Below are 14,821 nucleotides of genomic sequence, written 5' to 3' on the forward strand. Positions count from 1 at the left end.
AGACCCAGGGGCACTCTACTACTGATCTACATCCCTGGCCCTTTTTAAAAAGTAATTTTTTTTATTTTGAGAGAGGGATTTCACTAATCTCTGAGGCTGATCTTGAACTTGAAGTCCTCCTGGCTTAGCCATCAAGTTGCTGGGATTATAGGTGTGCATCACTGCATCCAGCCTTTATTTCTTTTTGTCGTATATCTGTTAAAAACACAAATTTTATTCTGGCATTTTTAGTACTTCCTTTTATTAAGGGATAACCTATTGGTTTCTATAATCGATATATATACTTAAAAATAAGCAATTTAAGAATTGTTTTGCCATAATATTGTAGAAAGTACTAATAGTGAGAATATTAGCATATACAAAAATACACATTTGCAGATGTTTATTTTAGTGAGATGTGACAAATGTGTGCTCTTTATCACCACTTCATTACCAACATATATTTTCTTCACCCACCCACAATTTAAGGAACTATTCGAAGAATTATGACAACCCACTAAAAGGTCACAGGAGCCAGGTTGAAGGGACTCTCACTGGTGAAATCTAGTATACTAGGGAATTCAAATGTACTAGTAGATATACAGAATTTTATAAGCCCTAATAACATGAATGAGTTAGGGACAAGAGAACACTCTTTCTAACATAATGCTATCTTACAAGTAGTATGAAGGAATGATTAAGTTAAAAAAATCTTTAATGCTGAAACTTGTTGGGATGGGGGGGAGCTAATGTTTGATGAGAAACAGAATATATATGCAATCTCAGAGTATGTCCCCACAAATCATTAATGAAGAGAAAAATTACCAAGTTTCTGGTGGGAAAACATAGCAGATACTATCATAACAGCAATTATTGTTACCACCATCATGTGGGCACAAGCTGATGTCACACAACTGATGCGATGCACTGAGAAGGACAGAATGTCACCTGTGTGACATAGTCCTACTAGCAGTGCTTACTTGAGATTAATCATTAGGAAATATTAATCAAATTGAAAGTCTATAATTTGGCCTATTCTTTAAATATCCTAGTGTCGTGCAATACAGAGAAAGATTAAGAAACAGTTCTAGACTAAATGAGGGGAAAAAACTAAAAAATGCAATGCTTCATCTTGTGTTAAATCCTAGAACATAGGAGTGATAGCAAATGATGTTGGAATAATTGATGAAATTTGAATTGAGCAGTGCCTAGTGGTACATACCTATAATCCCAGCAATTACATGATAGGCTAGTCATGTTAATTGGTCACATTATAAAGTCATATTGTTTTTAAAAGACTGTAAATTTGTCATCTTCAACTTCATATCAAAAATTCATCTTGTCGGGCTAGGTATGGAGAAATTAGAGCCCTTATAACATTAATGGAATGTAAAATGCTACAGCCAAATTAGAAAAGTTTGACTTTTCCTCAAAACAGTTAAAAAGAGTTATCATATGATCTATTAGTTTTATTTCTGTGTATACCCAGGAGACTAGAAAACATTTGTCTATATAAAATCTTGTAAACTAGTATATTATTTATAATATATAGGAAAAATTATCCCAAATGTCCATTACCTAGTTAAATTGATAAACAAAATGTCCTATCTTCATATGAAGGAATGTTATTGTATCATAAAGAATGAAGTAGGGCCAGCACAGTGGCACTTGCCTATAATCCCAGCAGCCCGGGAGGCTGAGGCAAGAGAATCCAGAGTTCAAAGCCAGCTTCAGAAAAAGCAAAGTGCTAAGCAATTCTTTAAAACCCTGTCTTTAAATAAAATAAAAAATAGATCTGGGGATGGGGCTCAGTGGCGCTCAGTGGTTGAGTGCCCCTGAGTTCAATCCCCACCTGCCCCCCACCAAAAAAAAAAAAAAAAAAAAAGAATGAAGTGGGGCTGAGGCTTGTAACTCAATGGTAGCATGCTTACATAGCATGATCAAAGCCCTGAGTTTGATCCCCAGCACTGGGAGGTGGGAAAGTGAAGTACTGGTACCTGGTGCAATTGGATGAAACTCAAAAATGTTAACTGAAAAAAGCTAAACACAAAAGGCTACCTGTTATTTGATTCTGTTTATAAGAAATATACAGAATAAAGAAATTCGTAAAGATAAATGATAAGTGATTACTTGGGTCTGTGAAGAGGGAAATGGATACAGATGGATATGGATATAGGATTTCTTTAAGGTGATGAAAATATTCTGGAACTAAATAGTAGTGATGGTTGTACAACTTTGTGAATATATCAAAAGCCACTGAATTGTGCCATTTTTTGAGGTGTGAATTTATAATATGAATTCTATATCAATTTAAAAGTTGTGTGAGAAAAAAGAAAACAGGACAAAGAAGATAGGACATTTTGTTTATCAATTTAACTATTAAACCAACAAAGGTAAACACTAGAATGAAAATAAATGAGTTCCTAAATATCAAAAAAAAATTTTAGTCAACAAAGAATACATATCTCATAATGTGATAAATATTGCAAATACACATGATTATAAAATGTTACTACAAGGTTGAGATCCAAAATATTAGTTATAATAGTAATGTGAATGGGGTTCATCTACTTTTTGTTAAAAAAGAGATTGTCAATTAGAGTCACAACAGAGAACCCAGTCGTGTATTGTTTACAATAGACACTTTAATGATTTGAGAAGGCTACAATAAAGCAGGGGGGTTAGTGGTATACTAAACAGGTAAGAATCAGAGAGAACAGTTCTGTGTAGTAATTTTATAGCATAAAATGTGGAATTTAGCCAAAAGCATTAACTATGGCATAGAATGATATTTTTAATACTAAAAATCATCGTTTATAATGAAGGTACACACGAATATTTGTGCACTTAATTACAAAGAACCCTTCTCTGTAAAAATCTACAGGAGATTCAGTGAAATATAAACTACTAAAAGAATTTAATCTTCTGTTCTTAGTATAAGTTAAATCAAGTAGACAAAAATTACTAAAGTCCTAAACAACATTAACAATAAAATGAATCTTAATATATGTTGAATTTTACAGGGTAATATACATTCTTAAGTGTGTGTAGCACATTTATGAAAATTGGTCATATATTATTTCATACACTGAAGAATAGGTAATTTCCTTTAAGTAAATATATTGAAAACATTTTCTAATTGCATGTAATGAATGTCAAAATTATTACTAAGTAGTATTAATAATTACTATACAATGATTCAAAGGTATAAATTGCCAAGATCATTGTAATGTCATGTGTAGCTAATAAAAAATAAATAAAAAAATTGAAGAAAAAAAATGTGCAAGCATAAAAAAGAATGAAACTAAAAATAATAATAATGATAATTACTATAAAAAGTGCATTTTATGTAGAAATTCTAAAAACTGTCTAGAACTTTGCAAAGTGATTACAGTGAAAATGTGCCATATATCAAAAATGTATGAAATACATCTAAAATGGTCAGAGAAAAATTAATAAACATTTTACCAATTATAAATATAAGAAATAAATGTCACACTCCCAAAATTTTGAACATAAAAAGAAAAGTCAAGTAAGCCAAAATAAAACACATAAAATAATAAAAATAAAACCAGAAATAAGTGAAGTAGAGAATAATAATTAAGACTAGACCTAATGAACTTAAGTCAAGGCTGTGTCAATCTAAAGGAATACATAGTTTACAATTATTAGAGGGAGGTAGGAGTGGTGGCACATGCCTGTATCCCAGCTCCTTAAGCAGGAAGATCACAAATTCAAGGCTACCTGGGTAACTTCACAAGATCCTCTCAAAAGAAACAAAAAATCCAGGGACGTATCTCAGTAGTAGAGTTCTTCTTACCTAACATTTAGGAGGACATGAGTTTGATCTCCATTACTGCTAGGGAAAAAAACAACTGAGCTGTAGCTCAGTTGTTGCCTAGTATGGAGACCCTGGTTTCCATCCCCATCACTGCAAACAAATAAATAAATGTAAAATAAAACACATATAAAGCAAAAATTGTCATGCAGACTAGTCAAACCTGCAATTACAGTGGGAGATTTTAGTGTACATCTGAAAGCAACTAAGAAAACAAGCATCAGAATAAAAGACACTAAAGTTTGAACCCCTGATTATTTACATTTTACTTAATAGACCCATAGGGAATACTGCCTTGTCAACAACAGAATACTTTTCAAATGCTCATGGAATATTTTAAATTGACCATATGGTAAGATATAAGCAAGTCCCCCAAAATTTCAGTATTTAAAACTTTTCAGTTTTAGTTTTACCATCATGAAATCTAGTTTTTAAAAAAAATTATAAAACACAACTAGAACAAAATACAATTTTTGAAAGTATAGTTTATTTCAAAAGTATACTTTATATCCCTTGTCAAAGAAGAATCGCTGGGAAAATATTTTATCACAGTCAAGAGGACTTCCAAAATGTGTGGAATTAAGCTTAAACATTTATTGCTGTGTATCAAATGCCTTAGTGCTTTAAGATGAAATGCCTTCCGTGAGTTAAATATTCATTTCAGTAAATTAAAGAGCAGCATACACATAGAATTGGAAGCCAACAAATAATAAATATAAATATAAAACTTTAAAATCAGTGTCATAAAAACAAAATTGAAACAAAGAGGATAACATAGAGTCAGCACTCCAACATAGTGGTACAGAAACTGATTTCCTTAACAAGGCCTCTAAAGCTCAAGAAATAAAATCAAGAATAAACTAGTGAGATTCTATCAATTAAAAAGATTATTCATCGCAAAGGAAACATGAAGAATGTGAAGAGAGAGCATAGTGAATGGGCAAAAATCTTTGCCAGTATTCCTCTGACAGAATATTAGTAGCCATAATATATATATATATATATATATATATATATATATATATATATATATATATATATATATATATAAAACTCAAAAAGCTTAACAGCAAGCAAACCAATAAATAAATGGGCAAAAGAACTAAACAGTTTCTTGGAATAGGAAATGCACATGGCTAACAAATACATGAAAAAATGTTCAACACCCCTGACCTGACCATCAGGGAAATGAAAATCAAAACTACATTGAGATTCCATCTCAATCCTGTTAAAATGGCAATCATCAAGAACACAAATAATAACAAATGCTGGTGAGGATGTGGGGGGGAAGGCACCCTCATACTTTGGAAAACAGTATGGAGATTCTTCAAAAGAACAGGAATAGAACCACCATATGACTGGGCTATCCCTCTCCCTCGGTATTTATCTAAAACCACTAAAATCAGCACACTGTAGTGATACAGGCACATTGGTGTTTATAGCAGTGCAGTTCCTAAGAACCAAGTCATGGAACCAGCCCAGGTGCCTGTCAACAAATGGATAAAGAAAACGTGGTATATGTGCACAGTTGGGTTTTACTCCATCACAAAGAAGAATGTAATGATGACATTTGTAAGTAAATGGATGGAACTGGAGAAGATGCTGAGTGAAATAAGCCAGACTCAGAAAGTCAAGATTTGAATATTTTCTTTCACATGTGGGAGCTAAGTCAAAGTAAGTGGGGGAAAAGGTGGGGACAGATCCCAGAAAATATGGAAAGATCAGTAAGGTAGAAGAAGATGTTTGATGGGGAGGGAAGAAAGGGGTGGAAATGCGGAATTAATTTGACAAAATTATTCTGTGTACATGTATAAATGTACCACAGTGAGTTTCACCTTTATTGTTTATAATGTACTGATTTATAAATAAATAAATAGAAGGTAAACCAGTAGAGTAGAGGAAGGGAGAAAAAGAAAGAGGGAGGGCGAAGGGTGGAAAAGACAAGGCACTGGGAACTGAAATGGAGTAAATTAAATTTTAAGCAAGTATGATTATGTCAAAATGAACACCCTATTAAGTTTTACTAAAAATGCACTAATAAAAGCATTTCAGAACAACAGAGGCGGCAGAAGTTGGTTCTTAGAGAAAATTAATAAAATTGATAATTCCCTGTCAAACATAAAAGGAACAAAAAAGTCACATAAGAAATAACAGAAATGAGAAAGGTTGTATACACTACCATGGATCCGACAAACGTTTTTTTGAAAAAAGGGTATTATGAAAAACTTAAACCAACTAGTTTTGAAGTTCAAGATAGTCCAGTTCCTTAAAATGTAAACACAATTTACCCAAACTAGCCCACACATATAGGAGAAACTGCATATACCACTATCTACAAAAGAAAGTGAATCTGATTATATACATTTCCATCTAAAAATTTAAACGTATGTAGCATCACTGATGAATTTTCCAAACATATAAGAAGAAATAATATATAAAGCTAAACAGAAAAACTTGAATAATTAACCTCTTTTATGAGCCCAGTTTAATTTTGATTACAAAGCCCAACCAGGGCATTATACAAAAGCTCTATTACAAAGACAGTGTTTTCTGTGAGAGTAGAAGTTAGTAAGGTTATCGGGAATCAAAAATAAATTTTAAAAATTAATAAGGAATCATCCCAGGATAGGATAAGACACCATAACTAATTTGAACTTTTTCTCAAGAGTTACAAGGTTGGAAAATCAGTAAGATTTACTTCTTCAGTATAACTAGAAAATCAGATGATCATTTCTATAGATACAGAATAGGCATTTTTAAATACTTAAAACATGATTTAAAAGGCTTTTTGAGCAAAGTAGGAATTAAAGGAAACTTCTGTAACCTTATTTAAGTTATCTGCAGAAACCAAACAAAGATTGAAAACTTTCTCCCAGAGTTTGGTAATGTGTATAGAAGACTCACCAATATTAAAACCAGTGGCAAGAACGTTCTATATGATGTATTTTAGCAAGGGGGAAAATGTCAGAAAGCAAGGAAATTGCAGAAAAACACGTATTCTTTGGGGATATTAACTCTTATGATCAATAAGGTTGATAGAGAAGTGGTCTTCTCAAAGTATGGCAAAATTGTGGGTTGTTTTTTTGAGGGCATTTCCTCCTTTTAGTTTGTTAATGAGAGATGCCTAGGCAGTTGTAGTGTAAGAGAATGGCGGAAGGATTACTAGCCAGTACTTACTGGCTGAAGAGCCTAAAGTGAGCCAGGAAAAAGCAGTGTGACATCATTTGATGGCAGAGTTATATACAGTCTCCTATCTTGATTTGGATTATGACTTTCAACAGGATTAGGATAGCAGGATGACTTTCCAAGTCTGGAAAGTTAAAAGGAGATGATCTTCAATCCATTAAGAAGGAACAGATCCAGATTTTTTTTTTTTTTTAATGGATTCTCTACTAGAAAGCTTAGAATTTTTTTGAAAAGGCACAGCCAAGAAAGGGAAATGAAGAGTAAATCAGAAGAGGAGCATAGTGGCAGCACCTTGAAAAAAGAGGAGACTAATATGAAAATGAGTCAGTTACCTACTGAGTGGTGATATTGAAGGTTAAATGACCAGTTATAGTTACAGTTGGTCAAGGATGATGAAATAGAAGCTAAGGAAGCAGAAGCTTGTAGTGGGGTTTAGAAATCTATTCCATTACTTCTTTACCTAAACACAAGTCTTAAGGTTGAAATTTCACCAGATCCTCTTCCCTTGTATCTTCAGCACATGCTCACTGTTTTTTGCATCCTTGTCTTTCCCATTTTTGTTAATTTATATTGCACTCTTCTGCCTTGTCTCATTTTTGCTTCCTTTGATGTTTAGGTTTGTTAAGTCCTACCCTATAATATATGGTTTTTAGTCATTCCCTAAATAAATAAATAAAACTTATTAGACTATAGTAGGCTTTTTGTTTAAGTACTTACCAAAAAAATGTATTATTCTTAAGGGCTGTTTACATTACAAAAGCTTAGAAGCAATGATGACCAAGTACTTAACTGTTCCTAGTGGCTACAGAGCCTAGGTTATGGTGAATAAGTACCATTCTGCCACTAGGTGAACACAGACCTCCAGGAATCAATTACTTATGAATAGGCAGGCACTGTCTTTGTTTTAATCAGCTTTTTCATTGCTATGACTAAAGTATCTGACCAGAACAATTTTAAAGGAGGAAAGGTTTATTTGAGGGCTCTGAGTTTCAGAGGCTTAGGCCATAGAAAGCCAGCTTTATTATTCTGGGCTTGAGGTGAGACTGAATGGCAGAAGAATGTGGGGAAGGGAAGCAGCTCACTGTGAATAAAAAGCAGAGGAAGAATCTACTTGCCACATACAAATATATACCCAAATCCACGCCCCAATTCCCACCTTTTCCAGCCATACCCTAGCACTTCAGTTACTACTCAGTTAATGGGGGGGGGGGGGGTTTAAATCACTGATTGGATTAAGACCCTTATAACCCAGTTATTTCTCCTGAACCTTCTTGCACTGTCTCACATGGGAGCTTTTAGGGGACACCTCACATCCAAACTATAATAACATTCTTGGAGAGATTTTTTTTTTTATGTTACAAAGCAAGAAAATAGCAGATTTTATTGGTCTTCTGTCAAAAGTTCGAAATAACCTAAAGGGGTTAACTTCAGTATCAAAAAATATTGCTAAGAATTGTTATCAGGAAAGGATTCTGACTTTATTTAAAAAAAAAAAAAAAACAACAACTTTTTTCTGCATTTCTAAGATAATTATGTCTGAATCTATTTATCTTTTAGTATAATAATTTAACACATTTTTCTAACAAACTACCCTTGCATTCTCCGTAAAAACTCAGCCTTAGATTCTTGTTATCTTTTTTCTACATTCTGGGCCCAATTGGATAATCAAGTTTAGGAGTCTTGTCTCTTATGAGATATTAACCTGTTATTTTAATTTCTTATATTTTTTGTCATATTTTCTTTACTGGGATTCTGTGCACCTTTGTACTTAGGGTCTTTTCCCTCTTTTCTGCATTTTAAGATTAATTTTTAACCTGGAAAGACACTCATGTTTATTCTGATTGCTGATAGATTTGTATTTACTTTGCCACATTATGTGCTATATATATGTTCTTTATTTTTGCCTCATATTGCTTTTGTTCTCTCTCATAGTAAATTCTTTTCTCCCACTTCTCTTCTCCACCTTAGAAATAGGGTGTGGGTCTTTCCTTTAATACTACTTCTGGCTGTTTTTAAATGCCTACTTTAAAATATCTGAAATTAGTAGTAGCCAACTTTTAAGACTTTAATGTTAATACCCAAATATGATTTCTGTTGCTCAGTATTTTAGCTTTATTAATTTCACAAATTTTGCCATGTTATTATTTTATACAGTCATTAGTTGTTCATAATTAATTATGTATTTGGCATTTTACTTTTAATTTTTGTTGTCAAGACCTTACTTATGGGAAACTCATTTTTTAAAATAGTTTGTCCAGTAGATGGACACAATGCCTTTATTTTATTTTTTATGTGTGCCGAGGATTGAACCCAGTGCCTGACATGTACCAGGCAAGTGCTGTGCCAACTGAGCCACAACCCCAGCCCGGGAACTCAAAAGACACCCTTTGACTTTTATTTAGTGAAGCTCTTTTGTTGGTAAACATCTCAGTTGGCACATTGTTTTGTTCTCTTTTGGGAGGGGGTGTTAAAATTTTTATTTGGTTCATTGATTTTTGGAGGGTTTTGCTGTGAATATAAGTTTAAGGGAAATATCCATTTTTTGTTTATTTGGTTTTGGTTTTGATTTTTTGTTACCCAGGATTGAACCCAGGGACACTTAACCACAGAGACTATCCCCAGCCCTTTTTTCATATTTTATTTAGAGACAGGGCCTTGCTAAGGTGCTTTAGGCCTCGCTAAGTTGTTGCTGACTTTGAACTCGTGATCCTCCTCGCTGTGTCTCTCGAGTTGCTGGGATTACAGGTGTGCACCACAACACCTGGCCTGCCAGTTTATTTCTTGAAGAATTTATACATATTTCCAGAACTTGCACATATTTCTTTTCAAATTTCACATATTTGAAAAGACATGGGGACTTAATGTGATGTGCATTTTTGCAAATCCCATAGTATTAAATTAACAAAGATGAATATAATACAGTTGTTGCCTTGGAGAACTTGTTATCTTGCTAGTGAGGTTTTCTTAAATAAATGTGATGAGTATGCTTAGTGCTTTAGATGGGGAAATACCATCCTAGAGTAGAGGATGGATTGTTTGAAGTGGGTAATGAATAACATGTAGGAGACCAACAAGTTAGCAGAGAAGGAATAGGGTTTTGGGTAGAAGTAATGGCAGCATTTTCAAAGGCCTAAAATCAATACCATTTATAAGAAGTCTGTGTGCATAGACCGAGCCAGTCAAGGTCTGAGGAGAGAAATGTCTTTTGTGATTGTGGAAGAAATGGCCATTGAGGTGTACCTTAAATGATTGGTAGTGTCCAGTTGATGGCATATAAAGATACAGAGGGAAATAACCTGTTACTTAGACAGGAGAGAATATAAGCTCTTTAGAGAGGCACATGAGTAGTAGTATTGACCTATCTGGTACTACCCTTAAACTCTGCCTCAGCCTCCCAAAACTGAGTAAAACCTAAAACAGAATAGGGTAGACTCAACTCTTTCTGAGAAATCACTAGGAAGTTTTGCATATCATTAAAGTTTTTATGTGAGTGTATTTTTTAAGGGGAGAAAGATGAGAACAACTTTTCCAAGGTTGTTATATATATTATAAAGTCATGAGTATTCCATGGGGTTGGGGGGGCGCTGTGGAGGTGTGTGTAGCTTTGAGTATCAAATATAAAAATTTAAAGTTTATTTGGTAAACATTAGAGTCCCATTGAAGTATTTTAAAACAGCAGACCTGACACATATGATAAATGATCTAGGTGACTTATCTGACCATGCAGAATAGAATTAGAGAATCCCAGCAGCTGAATCACCAATTAGGGATAGTCAGGACTGAAGTGACTCAAATAAGGGATAGTGATAGTTGAAATGAAGGAGGGGCTCGTACAAAAGAATTGACAATTGAAAAGTGATTGGGCCTAAGATTTGGAAAACAACCAGGTAAGCTGGGAATGTTGATTAGATAGCATTTGGGTGCCTAGGACATATATTGTAATATTAACAAGAGGTATGACATTAATAGGAAAAGTAATTGTGGGAGAAAACTGAAATCATTTGTCACCTGTGGATATGAAATTAATTATAAGGTATATCTTAATATCAATATACCCTTTAAAAATAGTTTATTTTAAAAACTATTCTTTAGTCGGTGATTGGACAAGCAGTGCAGTCTTGCCTCAACAGCATAAGCTTTGGAAATAGACCTCATGCCCATGCACTTTAATAAGTATCACTGTTGTAAGCCTGGAAAGTCACTCATCTTTTGGGGTTTTATTTTGCTTGTCTGTAAACTATAAATGGTAGTACCTGCTTAGAGAGCTATAGAGTGAACTAGATGGTATTTTATACACACATACACACACAGTATACATGTTGACTAATTTTAAGTTCTATATAAATGTTAGGGTTTTTTCTTATTCTCTGTCTCCCTCTCTCTGTACTTGGTATTGAATCCAAAGGTACTCTACCACTGAGCTATGTCCCAAGCCATTTTTTGCTTTTTATTTTAAGACAGGGTCTCAATAAGTTTCCAAGGCTGTCCTCAAACTTGCCATTCTCCTTCCTGAGTCTCCTGAGTACCTGGGATTACAAGCATGTACCACTATGCTCCTTTATTAAAAGATGCTAGCCTTACTTTTGGCTGTTGTCATATACTCAGTTAAAACCAAAGAATAATGAGTAACTTGTTTTTGGTTTTGATTTTCAGCATTTCACTGTAAATCATACTCATGATTGTTTGCTAAGTAAAATATGTATGTCATCAGGCCATTTGTAATTATTGAATGTGTAGGTGTAGTTAACAGCCTTCATTTCTGGTAAGTGACTTTACTTAGAGGATATATGTTTATGTGCACAAGAGACTATTTCCTGGAAGGAAACTGTGGTCTCCTAATCTTTTATAACATTGTCTTTAATCTTTTAGAACTCATGAGCTTTGTCCTATACAGACTTGTTTTTTTTTTTTTTTTTTTGAGGCAATTTCTTGCCAGAAGTAAATGAAGATTCCTTATGAGCCTGATAAGACTTCATAGACTGTTGGTAACATGGAAAAATTGGGTGTTTAATCAGAAATGTGAACATGTGTTTCAGGTAGAGAATTCTAAAGATAATGAAGATAGTTTTCTACAAAGAGAAATTCCTGCCAGACAGTCTCGACGAAGGTTTCGGAAAATAAACTACAGAGGAGAACGCCAAACCATAACTGATGATGTGGATGTTAACAGTTATCTTTCTGTGAGTATATTTGGGGATGTTTCATGAAACTTCTTTATTTTCCATATGAAGTGAAATTTTTATATATTTTTGATAATATCAACACTTTGGTCTCTACATGTAAATAAAAGGGGAGACAAATACATAATTTTTAAAAATTCTTCTCCTTGATTAAATCAGAAATATTATCTGGGAATTTTGGCTTTGATTTTGCTTTTATTCACATATTAAAGCAGAAAAGTTGTTAATTTTTTGACACATTTGTGATCATTCTTTTTATTGCTTGAATGTGGTGTAGATAGATCAGAATCCTATTTGAAAACTCAGGTAATAGAATGGGGAGGCTTTTTTTCTTTTTTTAATGCTATAAGACATAGTTCCCTTGAAATGTAGGACAAATATGCAAAATATACTAGTGTCAAAATATACAATTGTTGAAGGTATGTTTTCAAATGCAAATATTAAAAAAAGAAAAAGCAGATGAAATATTAACTTGTAATACCAGAAAAATATAAGTTGTTTCTTCAGAAGTCTTTAAATTTTGTAATTGTAGATAGCTTTTTTTTAACTGCTGTGTTTTAGATAAAGAAATAAAGGATAATCCAAGAATAAATAAATTCATGAGTGGTTTTCAGGAGGTGGTTACATAGAATCAGTTTTCCAAGGAGTCCTGATTTCTTTTCCTCTTTTGTTTGTTTTATTTAAATGATAATAAAGGTTCATTTTGGAGGAATAGATGATTGGTAGAACTCCTAAGAGTATCTTTTTGGTTGTCAGAAACAGAAATGTTGCCTTTCTATGTTAGGAATAAAAAAAGATGATTAAGGTAGTTGTTTACTGGAATAAGTATTCAATTTAAAACAACTTCTAAAGATTTTCTCATGTTTGCCTCATTTCATTGATTTAATGTGTTCTGTTTTTGATAGTAAACAATATCAGTTCAAAAACTTATTACCACATTCAGACCTACCCAAGGTTCATTTTCTCCTTCAATTTTTTTAACCATTTTTTTCTTTATAAAATAAATTTTGTATCACTGTTTAAGCTGTCTTGTTTTACCTTATTACAGTCACATTTCTGTCTGTATTTTAAAAACATTCTCACCATCCAGTTGTATAACCATTGATGACATTTTATAGATTTTTTGTTAAAGGCTTTTCAGCATGTAGTTTGTTTTCACAACTTTCAAAAACCTAAAATATATAATGTTTTGTAACTTTTTAAACAATATATAATCTCAACATCTTTGAATGCTGGTAAATGATTTTTTCAGTACTTTTTTTTAAATGGACACAATATCTTTATTTGTTTTATTTATTTATTTATTTTTTATGTGGTGCTGAGGATCGAATCCAGTACCTCACAAGTGCAAGGCAAGCACTCTACCGCTGAGCTATAACCCCAGCCCCCAGCACTATTCTTTTTTTTTTTTCCTTTAATTTTTATTCGTTCCTTTTAGTTATACATGACAGTAGCATGTATTTTGACATATACACATGGAGTATAACTTCCCATTCTTGTGGTTGTACATGATGTGAAGTTACACTGGACATCCTACAGTATTTTTTTAAAAACTTTTATTTTTTTTTAAATTTATTTTTATGTGATGCTATTTTATGTGATTAAACCCATTGCCTTCACACTTGCTAGGCAAGCACTGTACCACTGAGACACAATACAACTGTAGCCCCAATGCCGTTCTAAATGATTGCCATAATTTATTTGGCTTCCAATATTTGGTTATTTAAATTGTTTCTAGTTTTTAAATTTTTAAAACACATTTAATTTTGGTTAACATGTATTAATTGTACATATTAATAGCATTCGTGCACTGATCAAATCCAGTCACTGTTTATCTGCCCACTTTTTACCCACTCTCCCCTCACCTTTCTCATCCTCTAGTAATTACTATTTTATATTCAGATGAAGTTTTAGCTTCCACATGCCTTATTTCACTGAAGATAATCAAATCCTCCAGTTCCATCCATTTTGTAGCAAAAAAGGATTTTATTTTTCTTTATGACTGAATAATACTCGTGTGTGTGTGTGTATAATATTTTCTTTATCCATTCACCTGTTGTTTGGTACCTAGGTTGAGACTGCATATCGTAGCTATTGGGAATAGTGCCACAGTGAACAGGGTTATGGTCATACAGATATCTCTTTGGTATGCCTTTTTCCTTTTCTTTGTTTACTTACCCAAGAGTGGGGATAGCTATATTATATTGTAGATCTATTTTTAGTTTTTTGAGGCACCTCCATACTGTTTTCCATAATGGCTATACTAATTTACATTTCTACAAAGATGGTATGAAAGTTGCTTATTCTCTACATTCTTGTCAGCATTTGTTATTTTTTGTCTTCTTGATAATAGCCATTCAAACTGGAGTGAGATGATAGCTCATTGTAGTTTCAATTTGCATTCCCTTAATGGCTAATGATTACTGAGCATTTTGAAAATATATTTGTTGGCCATTGACATTTTTTTCTTTTGGGAAGTACCTATTTAGATCACTTGGTCCATCTTTTAACTGAATTACTTGTTTTTAGTTTTCTGTTAAATATTTTGAATTCCTTATGTATTCTGGATAATAATTCTCTATTAGAGGAGTAGTCAGCACATTTTCTGTCATTCTATAAGTTTTCTCTTCACTCTATT

The 14,821-nt window shown here is 33.0% G+C and overlaps 1 protein-coding gene across 1 annotated transcript in view; it reads left to right on the forward strand.

The window, feature by feature from the left end:
* Positions 1 to 14,821, forward strand: part of LOC139705751 (rap guanine nucleotide exchange factor 6-like) — a 159,766-nt gene that overhangs the window by 31,837 nt on the left and 113,108 nt on the right. The window contains 1 exon segment of the mRNA XM_071612120.1: positions 12,040 to 12,183. Within this exon segment, the coding sequence (XP_071468221.1) occupies positions 12,155 to 12,183 (29 nt within the window). The 5' untranslated portion in view covers positions 12,040 to 12,154.

Source organism: Marmota flaviventris, chromosome 5 (assembly GCF_047511675.1).
Source record: "Marmota flaviventris isolate mMarFla1 chromosome 5, mMarFla1.hap1, whole genome shotgun sequence".
NCBI classification, from domain to species: Eukaryota; Metazoa; Chordata; class Mammalia; order Rodentia; family Sciuridae; genus Marmota; species Marmota flaviventris.